The sequence below is a fragment of the Phalacrocorax carbo genome, chromosome 2 (assembly GCF_963921805.1).
Source record: "Phalacrocorax carbo chromosome 2, bPhaCar2.1, whole genome shotgun sequence".
NCBI lineage: Eukaryota > Metazoa > Chordata > Aves > Suliformes > Phalacrocoracidae > Phalacrocorax > Phalacrocorax carbo.
The window spans coordinates 35,639,944-35,655,225 of record NC_087514.1 but is presented as its reverse complement, the minus strand read 5'-3'; the positions used below and the strand labels follow the sequence as shown (position 1 = coordinate 35,655,225).

The window sequence follows — 15,282 nt, the reverse complement described above, 5'->3', positions numbered from 1 at the left end:
ATCCATATACGTGCGTAATTTTGCATGTAATGGTGATCAGGAAGAGGCTTTCTTTTCCCATCTTCCACACTGCAGGAATCACTGGATGTACTACAGAGTCTGTCACTGTCCTATGAAATGTAGAGTATTTGCCATTGCTGGATACAGGTCATCAGTGCTGAAGGACTCATGCGCTGACCCAGCGCAGTACATCTTACATTCTCTAGTATTGACTGTGAAGTCAAAAACGTTCTGCATTGCTCGGCACCGGGTCTGCTCCTAGGGTGCACCTTCTGATCAAAACATTGTTCTACAGGTTACAACTAAGCGGTGCAGGGTGGGAAGCTGAGTAATGGCTTTAATGACCCGGCCCAGAAGACAAACGCAAAGTTAAGGTGGTGCGTCAGTACCTTCTGGATCAGAGTTGAAGAGAGAAACCAACGCCAGAGCAGTATATAAAGCTTCTAACGCCAAGAGGTGAAGACTCTCAAAGAAGTGCAAGTAAAAAGCATAATTTAAGCCTGTAGTTATTTAAGGAGAATAAACAAAGGAGAGAAAGATGGCCTGCAGTAAAGTGAATGGAAGGAAGGAACAAAAAAGAGAAGGAGGGACATGTATTTTGGTGCAGGGTTGTATCTCCTGGACCCAGAAACTGCCTTGGACACCAGCTAATTTTACAAGATAAGTTACATGCATGCCCACATTCAAGAGGGCAAGAGTGAAACCTTGATGGCAATGCTATGATTCTGGCTGAAGAGCTTCATTTTCCCCCTCCCATACCTGAAAGCCTTGAATCCTTGCCAAATACTCCAGCTGTTTTGAAGGCTGCACTGCAGAACAGGGGGAAGCAGGAGATATTCCTTTTAGACCTATGGCTTCGGCAGTTGGGGACGTTCCATTCATGAGAAGTTCCCTGGCAATCGTAGCCGTGCTATTTGTTGTAGGAGATATGCTGAAGAAAGAGCTAGAAGTCTGGCTCATTTCTTTGGACGACAAATAGCTTACAGTGGTACCAGGGGCTGATTTGTTGCGGCTTGCTTCCATCTCTTGATAAACATCAGGAGAGAGATGGAGTATTCCCTTTGGTGCTGAAAGTAAAAGCAAAGATCATTCTCATTACTCTAGAATGGGTTTGACATGTAAACTATTTTCATTAACATACTTTGCAGAGGAAAACAAAGTAAGGATTTAAAAGCAGTATCTCTTTCCACAGTAACTGTGAATGAAATTGCATAATTTATTTAGAAACAAAGCAGATCTGAAGTGCCCTTCTTCTTCCTCTTCCCCCACTCTTTTTAAGGAGGTGCAAACGTGGACTTTAAGACTGTGGCTAGCACTGAATACACAACATGAACAAATAAGGTTTGGAGATCTACAAACCACGAGGGACAACTGCTACTTCAAAATAGTAGCACGGTTGTTATTTTGCTGCAATCCTCTGCCTCCTACCTGATACAATAATTTGGGCTGTTATTCCACAAATAATTTAAACTAGTCTATGTCAGCACTGGTGCCACCAGAAGTGGGTCTTTTGTCTCCCACCTACAGCTGCTGTTTGTACTCTCCAGCTGCTCTATTGCTTGTGCCAGCACCGGCACCTGTAGGACCATGCAGTGATGCTCATGAGAATGAGCTATTGGAGGCAAAAGAAGCTTCTTGTGGTAGCAGCACTGCCTCAAATGCTGGCTTAAAGTGTGTGCTGAATTACAACCGCAGCGTGTGCTTAAATAACCTTTAATTGCCCTGCAGCCACATTGTTACTGTGCTAATGACTCTTATGTGACCGACTGCTCTTCAACTTCCTCAAGCTGCGCCAGGGGAAGTTTAGGTTGGACATTAGAAAAAACTTCTTGACCGAAAGGGTTGTCAGGCATTGGAGCAGGCTGCCCAGGGAGGTGGTCGAGTCTCCATCCCTGGAGGTATTTAAAAGAAGGGCAGACGTGGAGCTTGAGGATATGGTTTAGTGGTGGACTTGGCAGTGATAAGTTAGCAGTTGGACTCGATGATCTTAAGGGTCTTTTCTAAGCTTAGCGATTCTATGATTCTATAATTCAATTAAGAGGAAATTATTTATTTATTTAGCTGCATATATGGCAGTACCAAACAGGTACTTGCCTTGGACAACATTTATACTGAACAAGGAAAGCATGTAAGTGTCATCATTAATATCAATAGGAGTTAGGGTGAACATTAAAAAGACCTAAATTTATTTATGTGAGTGACTTAAATATTTCCAGTGACATGTGAATTCAGGATGATTTGTCTACATTTAAAAATGTTTAATGTATTTTTAGAAAACACCTCATTCCTAACCCTGCTTGAAAACAGGAGTACATACTTGATCAGTTTTGCTGATATTCCTGTGCATGGAAATGTGCAGAATTAAGGTTGAATTTTGCTAGTTTTCATATACAATGAAGCATTTGTTGGAAACATGAGTACTCAGTTTGCTGATACAAGAGGAAAACCTCTTTCTTATTATTAATAAATTGAAAAATGAGCTTGGAATGTGTAATTAATAGCATCCTTTAATCTACTTTAATTTTCTAGCATATATCTGAAAATAACATGGGCGAACCTGAGCCATATGGCATTTCATTCTAGGGATGATAAACCTGTTTGTTAACTGGTTTAGTAATCCCAAGAGAAATCAAGGGGTTCAATCCTTAATTCACTTGCAGTACATACTAAATTAATCTCAAAATGTAGAATAAATTCAAAGAAGAGAAGAGAAATAATTTCCAGTTACCTAGAAAGGATTTATCTAATCCTAGTAGTGCAAGTAGTATTTTTAAATAAAATGTCTACCGCAGGGAGAAGACTCAAAAAATATTACCAGTAATTAATATCCTCATTTTCAACTACATGGTGAAAATCGAACTTCCTCACTGCTGGCTCAGCAAATGGCTTACAGGTGAATCTTTTAATCGATTTACTCACACATTTGGCTTTTAAATTAATATTGCTTTCAGAAAGCTGGAACATCAGCTTATACCATTCACAAAGACGTATCTGTCATTCACCCGATTGCTCTCCCCACCTAACTTCGTGGGGCTGGGAAGCCTGGCTGGACCCTGAACTGTAACTTTAAAGGTGTTTTACACAGTCTTACAACCGGTTCCAAAGACAGTGGGCCCTGCGCTGAACTCTAGAGCTAAGCACAAATTCAGGATAATGCTACTGGGAAACATGGAGGACAAGGTCCCTAAAATTTCTTTTTCTCCATTTGGGACAATTTAGAAACAAATCTTATAGGTCACAACAACTGCATAAACATGCAGTATTATTTTATACCCTTTTTCTGAGGCCTGTCACTGCTGATATTTTTAAGTAGTCCAATACAAGAGATAAGATGAATGAAAATTAAAATAGATAATACAGATATTGATAGCTGTCATTAGGTTACAAAACCAAACAGGAACAATAATAGTGAGTGGCAGGTGTTCACCACCTCCTAAGACCTCCCCACTGTAAACCTGATTTCCTACAAATAATTGAGAAACAGAAATTAGAACTGAACGAAAGGTAAAATATACTTCTTTAGAAATAATATATTAGCCCCCCCAAATCAACTTTAGAAAAACATAGTACAACATCCACCTAAAAAAAAGTTTAAAGAAGTTTAAAACAAAGTCCAGTGCTGCAGATGTCTGTTCCATTGATGTAATATTACTTAAAACAAACATTATACATGCTTTCTCAGCCATTTCACTGTTTTTACATGATCCACCCAAATATCTAACTGCTGTCTGGAACAATGGTTTGGAATACTTCCAGATTACTAAGCTTTCTAAATGTTAAAATAACTAATATGCAGCATATGATGAATAAAAAGATATTGAGCAGAGTAGAGCAAATGCTCCTAAAGTACTGACTTTAATTGTGATGTTAAATTAATAATAGTACTTTTACACTTATGCAACACCTTTCTGCTAAAGACTTCAAAGTGCTTTATAAGCAATAATTAATTTAAATCATGCGTTGGCTCTGAGAGGCAGATATTATATTACCATCATTGATTATCTCTCGAAACAAAGTAATGTAATATTCCAGACATTACATTACTATGGTTGCAAGCTGTTAACTTTTTATATTCAGGGCCCATGTTTCGTGAAGCTTCTTACAAACTTGTTTTAAAAAGCCAATAAAAACTTGGTCTCTTTGAAATCTTCTATCAAGCATATATTAATTGAAATTCATTATATATTTTTAATATATTATGATTTTTTAAATATCATTCCTCACTGTTGTCCGCTTACTTCAACTCTGTTGAACTGTAGAAGAGTGTATATATATAACAGTTTAGATACAGTAGTGAAGATGTTAAGACAAGGAGTATGATATCATCAGAGGAGTATGATATCAACAGAGTAAGCATAAGAACAAAAGAATTCTTCAGAAATTATCTTAATTAGTCTTCAAACAAGCACTTTAATAAAAAACATTGGAGAAGAAATACTAACACCTTTTTGCATTGCAGGAGAACATCTCTAGGTGAGTATTTTCGTATTTTTGTTAGCCTTGCAGCTAAAAAAAGTTGGATTTTTGTGTTGCTAAATATTTATCCCATACTAACTTCACCGTATTCCAAATGCAGCATCATAATTATTAGGAGTCACAGGATCTATAACACCACCATTTAGATCAACAACATTGCACCTTCTGCTGGACGTAACTTAGAGGTACATTCATGAAACATGTTAAAATAATTTCCATTTGTATTATTTAAACCTGTGGGCAAATGCGCTATGAAAATATGCAGGCTAGCTATGCAATGTAATCACTAACATTTGAAAAACATGTCTTATTCATCCTTGGCGGTAATTGTTAGCAGTCTCTCACAATCTTCTGAAGTCTCCGAAAACCCCACACCAAAGACCTCTCTTACCTAAGAAAAAATTTCTTGATCTTCCATTGTCTACTTTTGCTGTGACGTGCTAGGCAACTGCAAAACAGTTTAGACTGCAAGGCAAATGCACGATTAAGATACAAAATGGCCCAGCTAACCTTCACGAGTCTTCCCCTTGAAGTGTAATCTCTGTGCTTTGATTCCAGTAGCAGAAGCCATCTCCAAAAACCTGTTGGAGTGGTGTTATTTTTATCCCTAACTGTTTCTCTAAAGGGTCCCCTTGGCTGGGGAAACAGGGTGCCCTTGGCTGGCAAGACAGGTCTACAAAGGGGTCCCCTGCTGTCTGACCTTCACTCCTGGAGTTCACGGAAAACAAAACTAACCATTGAAGGGACTTTCTGCATGGGGAATGGGGTAGGAAGGAGGGTGACTGACAATATCACTGAATGAGTATCAATGTAATAAGAGTCCACAGAAAAGGAATTTACTGATACAAGGACAGTGACAAGTTACCCCACAGCAGTGGGCTACTAAGTGAAGAAAAATTCAGTGATGACAGCGTTACCTGCACACTTGCATATATTAGTGTCTATACTGGTACCACTGGTGTCCCATTTTCAATTCTCTACTTCTGTCAGAAGACCAGAAAACATGAAAAGCTGAGATTTTAATTTTATCATTCAACTCCAAAAGCTGACCTACAGAATCAGGCTTGTATAGTCAATGTATGTATATATTAGTGCTAATTTTCTCTCTTTTCTACACGACCAACACTATAGGGATACCCTTCCTCTGCCTTCACTGAATGACTTCTCCTGTTTCAACATCACTCATTGACTTTTTGTGTTTCAAGAACACTTGGTCTAAACCACAACTTTATTCTTTCTTGGAGAACCACAATCTTCTCCCTGGGCTCTCACCTGTCCTACAGAAAAGCTATACTTGGTGTGTCAGAAGCAGCGTCAGCTGGTGTATGACTCCCCCTAACACCCCTGAAGAGCACATTCTTCCCTGCGCTGCAGCCAGTGATACGGGGCACCAGCATGAAGGGAGTACTTTCATGTCTTGTGTAATGATGCAAAGTAAACCATGATATAGTTCTGTATATGACGATATAGTTCTGTATATGACATGCTCATTCATTAAGTCTAACACCCTGATATTTGAAACAACCCATCACTGGGTGAAAAGAGATTGCTTATAAAGAGATAATCAGTACTTTTGGAACTGGATAAAATACTCAAAATATAATAATAAAAAAACTTTCTTTCAGATTATGCTACCTGTATTCACATTGAATAAAGCTTCCTTATATTGTGCTGCTTAAAATACATGGCAAAATCTTGTAGTAAGGCATTAAGCAGGAAAAGCTAGACCCACATCTAATCCTGACTCCCCTATTACATAAGTTAAAATGGACAAAACCTTAAGAGGCATGGAAGATTTTCACATGCAATAATTCCTCTATAAAACTGGCAGGTTCTCAACATGCCCTAGAATATGGCCCATTACAAATCTACTGAGACCAAAAAAGAGAATTTACAAAACCAAATAACTATTTCAATAACAAGATTGGAAAATGTAAATATTATCATAAAAAGAAATTACCATTTTATACTCCACTCACTGTAAAAGCCTATTTATATACTAGAATATTTTCAAATTTTGTTTTATTACCTCAGTAGGAACTCAGAAAACATCAGTCAAACAATTGAATAGGCAAATAGTATGGCCATTATGTTCTCAGCAATAGTCTACACACAGTCTTGGCTTGAAATACAAAGATGCAATCATTACCTACTTAACACAGCTATCTGTGGTATTTCTAAGTCACTACTGCAATATTCAGACATGAAAAAATGTTTTGTCATTACACAATGTCCTTCAATCAAAAGATCTCGTCTACATGACCTTAAACAAACTGATGTTATATAAAGTCTCTCATTAAAATACTAGTTTATTTAACCTTAAAATAACCATGACACTGAAGAAAATACTATTTAGTTGTTCACTAAGTCAGGTCTTGATATCCTTAATTTCATTGGAACATCTTCCATACAGCCTAAAAGGAAATTACAGTATCACAGGAGACTTAAAAGGTATACTTTTCTATAATATTTGGTGTTTGACTCATGCAAGGAAAGTCCTTTGAAATCTCCCACAGCTTTACTCCTGCTTGGGAACATAAGACGTTGGTAAAAATAAGACCCAGTGTTTGCAGTGAGGAAGTTCTACAGGTTATTCCATGAAATATTCCAATAGACAGATGAAACACATCATTATTTTTACATGATAATTTCTGCATCACAAGTTTCCAACAATATATCAGTGTACCAGATAATCTAAGATTAAGATGAAGCAAGTTCTGAAAAGAACCAAGCTAAATGCAGAAGAAAGGATCAGTAAAGAGGATCAGCAAATTTGGAGCACAAGCAAATCAAGCTACTGAGCTGACAGATCAAGGTGCTTGTAAAAGCTGCAAGACAATTATTTTTGAGGGAGTAAAGCAATTAGGAGAGTGCCTAAGTGCAACGGGAGGCGACCTGTGCAGGAAGACTATTCATTAACAGATTAAGAGGGGAATGAGAATTGTGATGATGAAAACAAAGGCACGACCCACACGTAGAAGAGATGAAAGAATGAGCAAGTCTACTAGGGAAGGATTGAGAGGTTGCTGAAGCTAAGAAGGTCAAGAGGGACATCAACAAGCACAGCATAGGTATGAGTGAAGATGAAATCAGAGGAGGAGAAAGTGGTGGGAGAGTGGAAGTCATCAGGATAGGACATTTAATGTAAACGAGAGGGGATGGAGGAGAGAATGGTGAATAAAGTATTGGTTCTGACAGCAATAAAGCTTCAGTTCAAGTGATTCAATTCTTCAAGGACATTCTTATCCCAGACTAAGGGTGAGGTACATGGTGGGTCCCAGGTTGCGGGGAAGGCAGTAGGAAAAGAAGAAAAGATTTCAGAAAAGTGAAAGTATTTAGAGAAACACAGAGATGAACTGTGTGACACTGCTTTGTTTTCTTAACTGAAGACAGAAATCCAAATGCAGATAATTTGCAGAATTACTTTATTAAATCTGAATTTGAGAGTTAACATCAAAAAAGAGCTCTGCATTGCCATTTCACAAGCAGGGTTTTTTTTTTCCCCCAAAGGAATAGACTAGCAACCTTGAACAAATGTAATTCATATAGGAATTTTAGGGGACTGGCAAAAGCAAAAGAAGAATTTATCTGAAATTGCCTCTACCCACATTTCTGGCTATCTACTGTCATGGTGGCTGTTCCCTCTTTAATCATTTTATACATCAAGAACTTAACGATTAAGCAGTCTCCTAGAAAGCTAAGACAGGTTCCTTCTCAGCCTGAGGGAATCCAAGCCACAACCCTCGCAGCCCAAGTGTACGTTTCTTACATATGCACAAGAACCAGGCAGCAGGTTGCTTGCAAAATTTATCTCTTTTTTTAACCCGTATGTAAAATATGCAGAATATAATATGTGTAAACCAGCCAGGGAACAGCAGAATACATATCTGCACCTTCACTCACAAGTGCTTTAATCAACAGACAGACTACAAAGTCATGATTCCTTTAGATCATTCCTTCTCTCTGCATTTCTTTCATCTTCACTGCATTTGGTTTTTTATCTTCTGTCTGCACATCATAATGATATTAGATACACATCTCCAAAAGGTGGCTGCCATTATCCATATTAGGCTGCACCCTATGAGTACTCTCCTTCTGGTGAAGAAGGAAACTAAATCTAAGTCTCCCAACTTTCTGGGCTTGTGTTTAAAATACTAGGTACTTTAGAAATACACATTGTACTCTAAACTCAGCAAAGAAAGCATCACATCTGAAGACGTGAAACCTGCTGTACTTTAAGCAGCTAACTGAGCATCTCAAAACGGGAAACGTGGGGACAGGAGGAAGACCAATTGCAGTTGTGGTCTTACACACCTGAGTGGAGCCCAAATCACACTTACACACAAAAATGCTGATTTGGATCTTGCCACTAGTTCTCAAAACAGCAAGGAAAAAATAACCACACTCTCTTCCCTGTTTTGTTGGTATGAGGTGGTTTTTAATATTAGGTGTTTTAGAAGTTTTTTAAAACTGTTTCAAAAAATATATGCAAGTTGTATTTAATCAATATTATTCTGGATAAATTATTATCTCGTTCTCATTGCTAGATGAAACCAAAAAATAACATATTTATTATTAATAAAGCCAAATACAGCATAGATTTCCTAGCTTCAAAAACTCAGGGAAGAAACAAAATTGGACAGATCTCCCCTCCTCTGCTTCTAAATTTAATTTTCCTGTGTCTTCAGTTAGAAAGAAAACAGTAATCTCAGACCCTTGCTAGAAGGGATTTTGAAAATGAGTACATCAACAGTAGCTACAGAGGCAAGGTGTTATTTAAACATAACCAACTGCTATAAGAGACTCTAGCTGAGGTTGTGAGACCTACAGAGTGCAGACAAGTAGCTCAGTTGATGGAACTGCTCCCTGAAACACACAGTGATAAAGTTCACTTGACAGTATGTTTCCTAAAAAAATCCACAAAACAAAACAAAAAACCCCAAACCAAACAGATGATGGAAAACTACTGTTCTGTCGCTTGTGCTTCATCAAATAAGTGGTGTTGTCAACCCCTCTTACTGTGGTTTCTATTCAGAATGAAAAATAGTTCAACAAATGTTTAGTGATGTATCCTTCTAACTCCTAGCAAGAGTAGTATAATTGACGAAGTGAATAGGTTTGGAAGCAATTAAAAAGTGAAGCCTAGTGAAATGGCAGTACTCAGTGAGCAAAAATGCATACAATCCACTGCTAATCACCTTTGAAATACACCCAAAAGAATTAAATATTTCAGCAAAATATGACACACATAAATTCCAATTAAAAATATCTGAAATACAAAACAAAACCTTCATTCCCAAAATGTAGACTTCAGTTACTGTTCATGGAACTACAGGGCTATTAAAATATCTACTGAAAGTCTTCACCAAAATCCCCAGTTGAAAATAAACATGTAGAGGACTATTTTAAAAAGTCTTTGTAAAACTAGTGAAGGCCAGAACTATGAAGTTCACATAAGTTTTGTTTCCTCCAAAGTGAAGATGTATTAGTATGCAGAATTTCATAAAAACATGATTTATTTTGCATTTATTTTCTCCCCAAAAAATGGTAAAGAAACATCTAAGTAAGAATTTGAAGATACCATACAGTTAGGGCTCACAGTAGTACCATGTATTTTCATATTTCTATAGTTCTTATATTCTTAATCTTCTATTATTTAAGTAGATTTTTAAAAATACTAAAATACATGTTATTTATGGGAGAAGGCTCAAATTTCCTCATCAGAGATTTAAGAAACTCTTCTGAGTAACTATTTGCTTTTTTCTCATTGCTTTTCTTTTTTTTAATTGAGAACAATCGCATGAGATCAAGTATCTTTGTTCCTTAGGAGATCATTTGCTCCTGCTGCTCATTTACCATCTGAAATCATAATCATCTGTTGGTGACAATCTAATCATCTTCACAGTAACTAATTGTGATGTCACAAACAAATGATTATGATTTCAGGTGGTGAACAAACAGCAGGAGCAGATGTACTCTGAAGAACAAAGACTGTAAAGTCATGCACAAATCCCAGTAATAAAATGTTAGGCAAGAAAAACAAAGAGCCTGTCCTTTACAGAGAGGTAGGATTGGTCTGAAAGTATTATTTTATTATTATTAGTTTTTCAATACTTACTTTGTGACTCCGAAAATCGCTGGAAACAGATAAAGGAAAATTATACTATGAAAAATTGAGGGTGGGGTACCTTACCCCACCAGTGGGGTTAGGGTCATTTTTTCCTTGTTAGAATGATAATATATAAAAACACTGTTACTTTGTCCTTTTATTTTTCTGTATTTTTGTTCTTCATAGCTCATCTACAGTTTCTCCTAGAACACATACTGTATGATTGTGATTACCCCATCCAGAAATATAAAACCAAAATATGTTCCTAAGAATATGCACTTTGCATTAGGATTGTTTGTTTCATGTTTTGTTTTTGTTGATAATTGCTTAAGTCAAATCCAGAGAGATAAGTGAGCATTCTGTTGACAGTAAACATCTCCTCTGTGGGCTGCGAATGCTTGTGGTCTGCCCACAGTGTCTCAAAGTCTCTTCCAGAAGCATCAGGAAAAAACCTCACTCAACGTTCTTGTTATTTCATGTGTGAAAAATGTCTAAGATATCCCGATCCAAGAAACAAATAGCTTCTTGTTTCGTCTTTAAGATTGTGAAATGAAGAGGAAAGGTAAAGAAGTAAACCTGTGGGAAGAAGTTTTGCCACTGAGTAGGAGGAACAGAAATGAAGTTTGCCGCGAGGATAGCTGCAAAAGTAACATGATAGAGGGGAACAGGAGAAGTTAACTTTCAAGGATATTTAATAGGGAATACTAAAAATGCATTGAGCAGGTATGTAGGAGGATAGAACTGGAGGATATTTCTCAGCAAAAACAAACTACATAATCAGGGTACAACGAAATCTGTTCTTCAGCTGCACTAAAATATATAACTGTTACGGTTTTTGTTTTTATTGTTCTAAAGTATACAACTTCACTTTACTATTCCAGCTTTATTTCACAGAGTTTCAGATGGGAACACAGCGCATTATGCACATGAAGAAAGAGTATCTGCCTGCGAAAGGAAACTGATGCACAATACATTGTCCTAACAGGACACAACTGTTTTCCTGGAATAAAATTACTGGAAATCTGAATAAGAGCTGCCAAATGATGGTAGGTGTAGCAATCTCAGAGCCTTGGATTTTCCAGACCACTGAAATTCAGGTTTTAGGGTCACAACAAATGCAAACTGTACGTCTCTCTTACAAGCAAGGATATAGAAGGGAGGAAGCTGCTCCATTTGCCCTCTTTAAAACCTCCTACAATAATGATGACACTGCAAGAGTAGATTCACCTACCAACAACTGTTGTTCTTAAATATAAGCTAGCACATTCATACCTGAAATGTGACATTTCTGATCTCAAACACTGGAACTTGTTTGGAACTGCCTCAAAAACCTCTGCACTTCACAGATGCATGAGAGATCATGCATGCAAGTGATTTCTTTTATACAAAAGAAGATACTTCACATTTTCTCAGTTCTCCTTGACTAGAAAGCTCTGAAGTTATACTGGACTCTGGGGTTTAGTGGAAGATCAACAGGTGTGCACAGGGAAAACTCTTCATAATACCAGTTGTTCTTCAGGATTTTTGTGCATTCCCCGTGAGGGAAACCAACACATAATATTCTACCAGAAGGAGAGCAGGCAAAGTGCTCATAGGTAAATGTGTACTGGCAGACCACCACCCTGCCGAATATTAGCACAGCATTTCAACAAGTAATCATGTCTATGGAAAACTGGTGAGAAATATCAAGTGATACTGCATAGATCTTCTTCAAATACGGCAACCCCTGACCCCAGTCATGTCCTGAAAAACAGACCTTTTCGTAGAGCCATTCAGCAGGAAGGTTTCAACAGAACTTACCGGTTACCTAAATAACATACAAAAGTGTTCTATTCATTTTCTATCTGGGAATCTGTGGTTCCTTCCTATACATTACAAATAAATGGTTTGATATTTATATATTGAAAGATCTACAGCATAGAAACTACTTCAGTGGTTTTCTACATAAAAATATACTTTAATAGAGTGCAAATCAATACAGCAGATTCATAATTCTATCAGAAAGGCCATTTTAGTTTAGAAATACCAAGAGAGGTTTCAATGAGAAACTCAAAAAGATGACCTATTAGCAATTCATTCAGCCAGAGGTGATATCACACTAACACATTTAAGGAAGAAAAATGCATTTCTACGTCTTCCATGAATCCTGGATGAGACTGCAAGGTGAAGAAAGACTGGTCTGTCCTCTACATAACTGCAACAGATTCATTCTCCTCTTATGCCTTTACATGGAAATCACAGTTAAGCTGTAAATTTTAAAGAAAATACCCTAGAAGAGAAAGGCCCTTTAAGAGGTGAAGATATAAAAATTCAGTTAAAAAAATATGCCTGGTGATAGCATTTTGTGTTCAAACCCTTCTTATCTTGCAAAAGGATAGCACAGTCCCTCTGAAATAAAAAAATCATACACTTTAATCAGCTGATTATTATTAATGTTATCTCTAGATTGGAACCTTCAAAAAAGTATTCAAGGGATTAAGCCCAGTGGACTCTGAACAGCACTGTCAGAAATAAATGCTTTATGTCTATTGACATGATAACTACAACTCCTTTGATTTCCAATTTACTTGGAAATCGAAAGAATGGAAATAAAGGCACCTAGAAATGCCTTTCATGCATTAGAAACGCATCCCAGAATGAAAACCTGTTTCTGTACCATGGCCTGTGGTGGCTGCAAAAAAGTCTGTGAGCAGGTCAATCTGTGAAAAATATGGTCAGCACAGGTATAAAATATAATTTTTGCTGATCTTGTCTCCTGTTGAGCGAGTTTGCCTTTGTGTTCTTCTAGATTTGGATTTACATGCACGACTGCCAAAGTTTTCTTGCCAGATGAAGCCTGGGAAGGGGATTGTTTTTTCTTGCTGGTTTAGTAGATGGTTGCGATGTCATCTATAAATATCTCTGCTACAAGACACTGCAAGGATAGGACAAAAAAGCTAGAGTTCCTGTTCTGCTGTCCCAAACTCCAATATGTTAACATTTGAAGAAATTTCACAGGCCATGTTCTTAAGAGATTTTGACAATGCAAACAGAAATTATCTAGAAGTATTGATGGGGATTGATGATAGGGCTGCAAGGAAGCAATTAATAAGAAGTCTTATATCCTGTAGAATCCTTCCTTTCAAGGAAACACAATGGCATGTGCTGAATCCAAGATCACTTTAAATACTAACAAACTTCTGTGTAAGTTGAAACACAAATTATTCTCCAGGTCTACTGACTGGGAAGACCATATATATAGTGGAACACTACTGAACCCCCTTAAAACCTGCTTTTAGGACCATGTCCTTCAGATGCATATAGGCAAAAAACAGAAGGTAGCTCGTGTGTGTGTCTGTCTCTAGTACAATCCTCAGTTGAGGGAGATAATGTTTGGGACTCTTAAGAAGGTCAAAACTCAACACAGTTCTAAAGAAGAAACTAGGGCTCATGAAAAAGTGAAGGAAGAATTATTTATATTACCTTCACTACTGTAAACAGCAAAAAATTAGTTATAAAGTCACAAATGTCTGTCCTATTCATTACGTGTTGCAGCACAACTGAAGTCAGTGTTTACCAACAGTCTCTTGGGCCTTTGTGTCTATGGACACAGCTCAAGGAAGACAGAAACTACCAGTAGCAGAACCTGATCAGAGTCAGGGATCTCTTGAGAAATTTTCAGGACTGGAGCACATCTCCTATGAAGAAAGTCAGAGAGAGTTGGGGTTGTTCAGCCTGGAGAAGAGAAGGCTGCAGGGAGACCTTATTGCGGCCTTCCAGTACTTAAAGGGGAACTATAGGAAAGATGGAGGTAACCTCTTTAGCAAGGCCTGTTGTGACAGGACAAGGGGTAATGGTTTTAAACTGAAGGAGGGTAGATGTAGACTGGACATAAGGAAAAAATATTTTATGATGAGAGTGGTGAAACACTGGAACAGGTTGCCCAGAGAGGTGGTGGATGCCCCATCCCTGGAAACATTCAAGGTCAGGCTAGACGGGGCTCTGAGCAACCTGATCTAGTTGACGATGTCCCTGCTCACTGCAGGGGGGTTGGTCTAGATGATCTTTAAAGGTCCCTTCCAACCTAAACCGTTCTATGATTCCATGATTCTATACAAGTCCATTGGACCAAACAGGATATATCTTAGTTTGCTGAGTCAACCAGCTTATGTCACTGTGAGGCCACTCTCTATTATTTTCAAAAAGTCATGGGGATCGGGAGAGGTCTCCAATGCCTGGAGAAAGACATTATCGTCATCGTCAAAACAGGCAGGCTGGTCAGCCTCACTTCAGTCCCTGGGAAAATCATGCAGTAAGTCCTCTCAGACCCATTTGTGGGCACACAAAGGAGGAAAAAAGCAATTGGAAAAAATCAGCATGAATTTACCAAGGATAAAAACAGCCTGAACAATCTGATTGCCTTTTATCATAAAATTACTGGATTTATGAATGAAGGGAGGGCAGTGGATGTAATTTACTTTGGCTTTAGCAAGGCTTTTGATATCATGTCTCCCACAGCATTCTTGTATCCAAGCTGTGATGTTAGAGTCTAGGTAGATGAATTACTAGATGATGAAAAACTGTTTCGATGATCAGGCTTAGAGCATGGTGGTAGGCCTTGGGGGACCTAATAGCAGCCTCCAGTACCTAAGAAGAGGTTGCCAAAAAGATGGAACCAGGCACGTTACTGAGGTACGTAGCAAAAGAACAGGAGATGG

The 15,282-nt window shown here is 37.9% G+C and overlaps 1 protein-coding gene across 5 annotated transcripts in view; it reads right to left on the bottom strand.

The window, feature by feature from the left end:
- Positions 1 to 15,282, bottom strand: part of STAU2 (staufen double-stranded RNA binding protein 2) — a 178,923-nt gene that overhangs the window by 82,220 nt on the left and 81,421 nt on the right. For all 5 annotated transcript variants that reach the window (XM_064442537.1, XM_064442540.1, XM_064442539.1 and 2 more), the window contains exon 12: positions 760 to 1,067. In XM_064442537.1, coding sequence (XP_064298607.1) covers positions 760 to 1,067 — 308 coding nt within the window. The remainder of the gene's footprint in view (positions 1 to 759; positions 1,068 to 15,282) is intronic.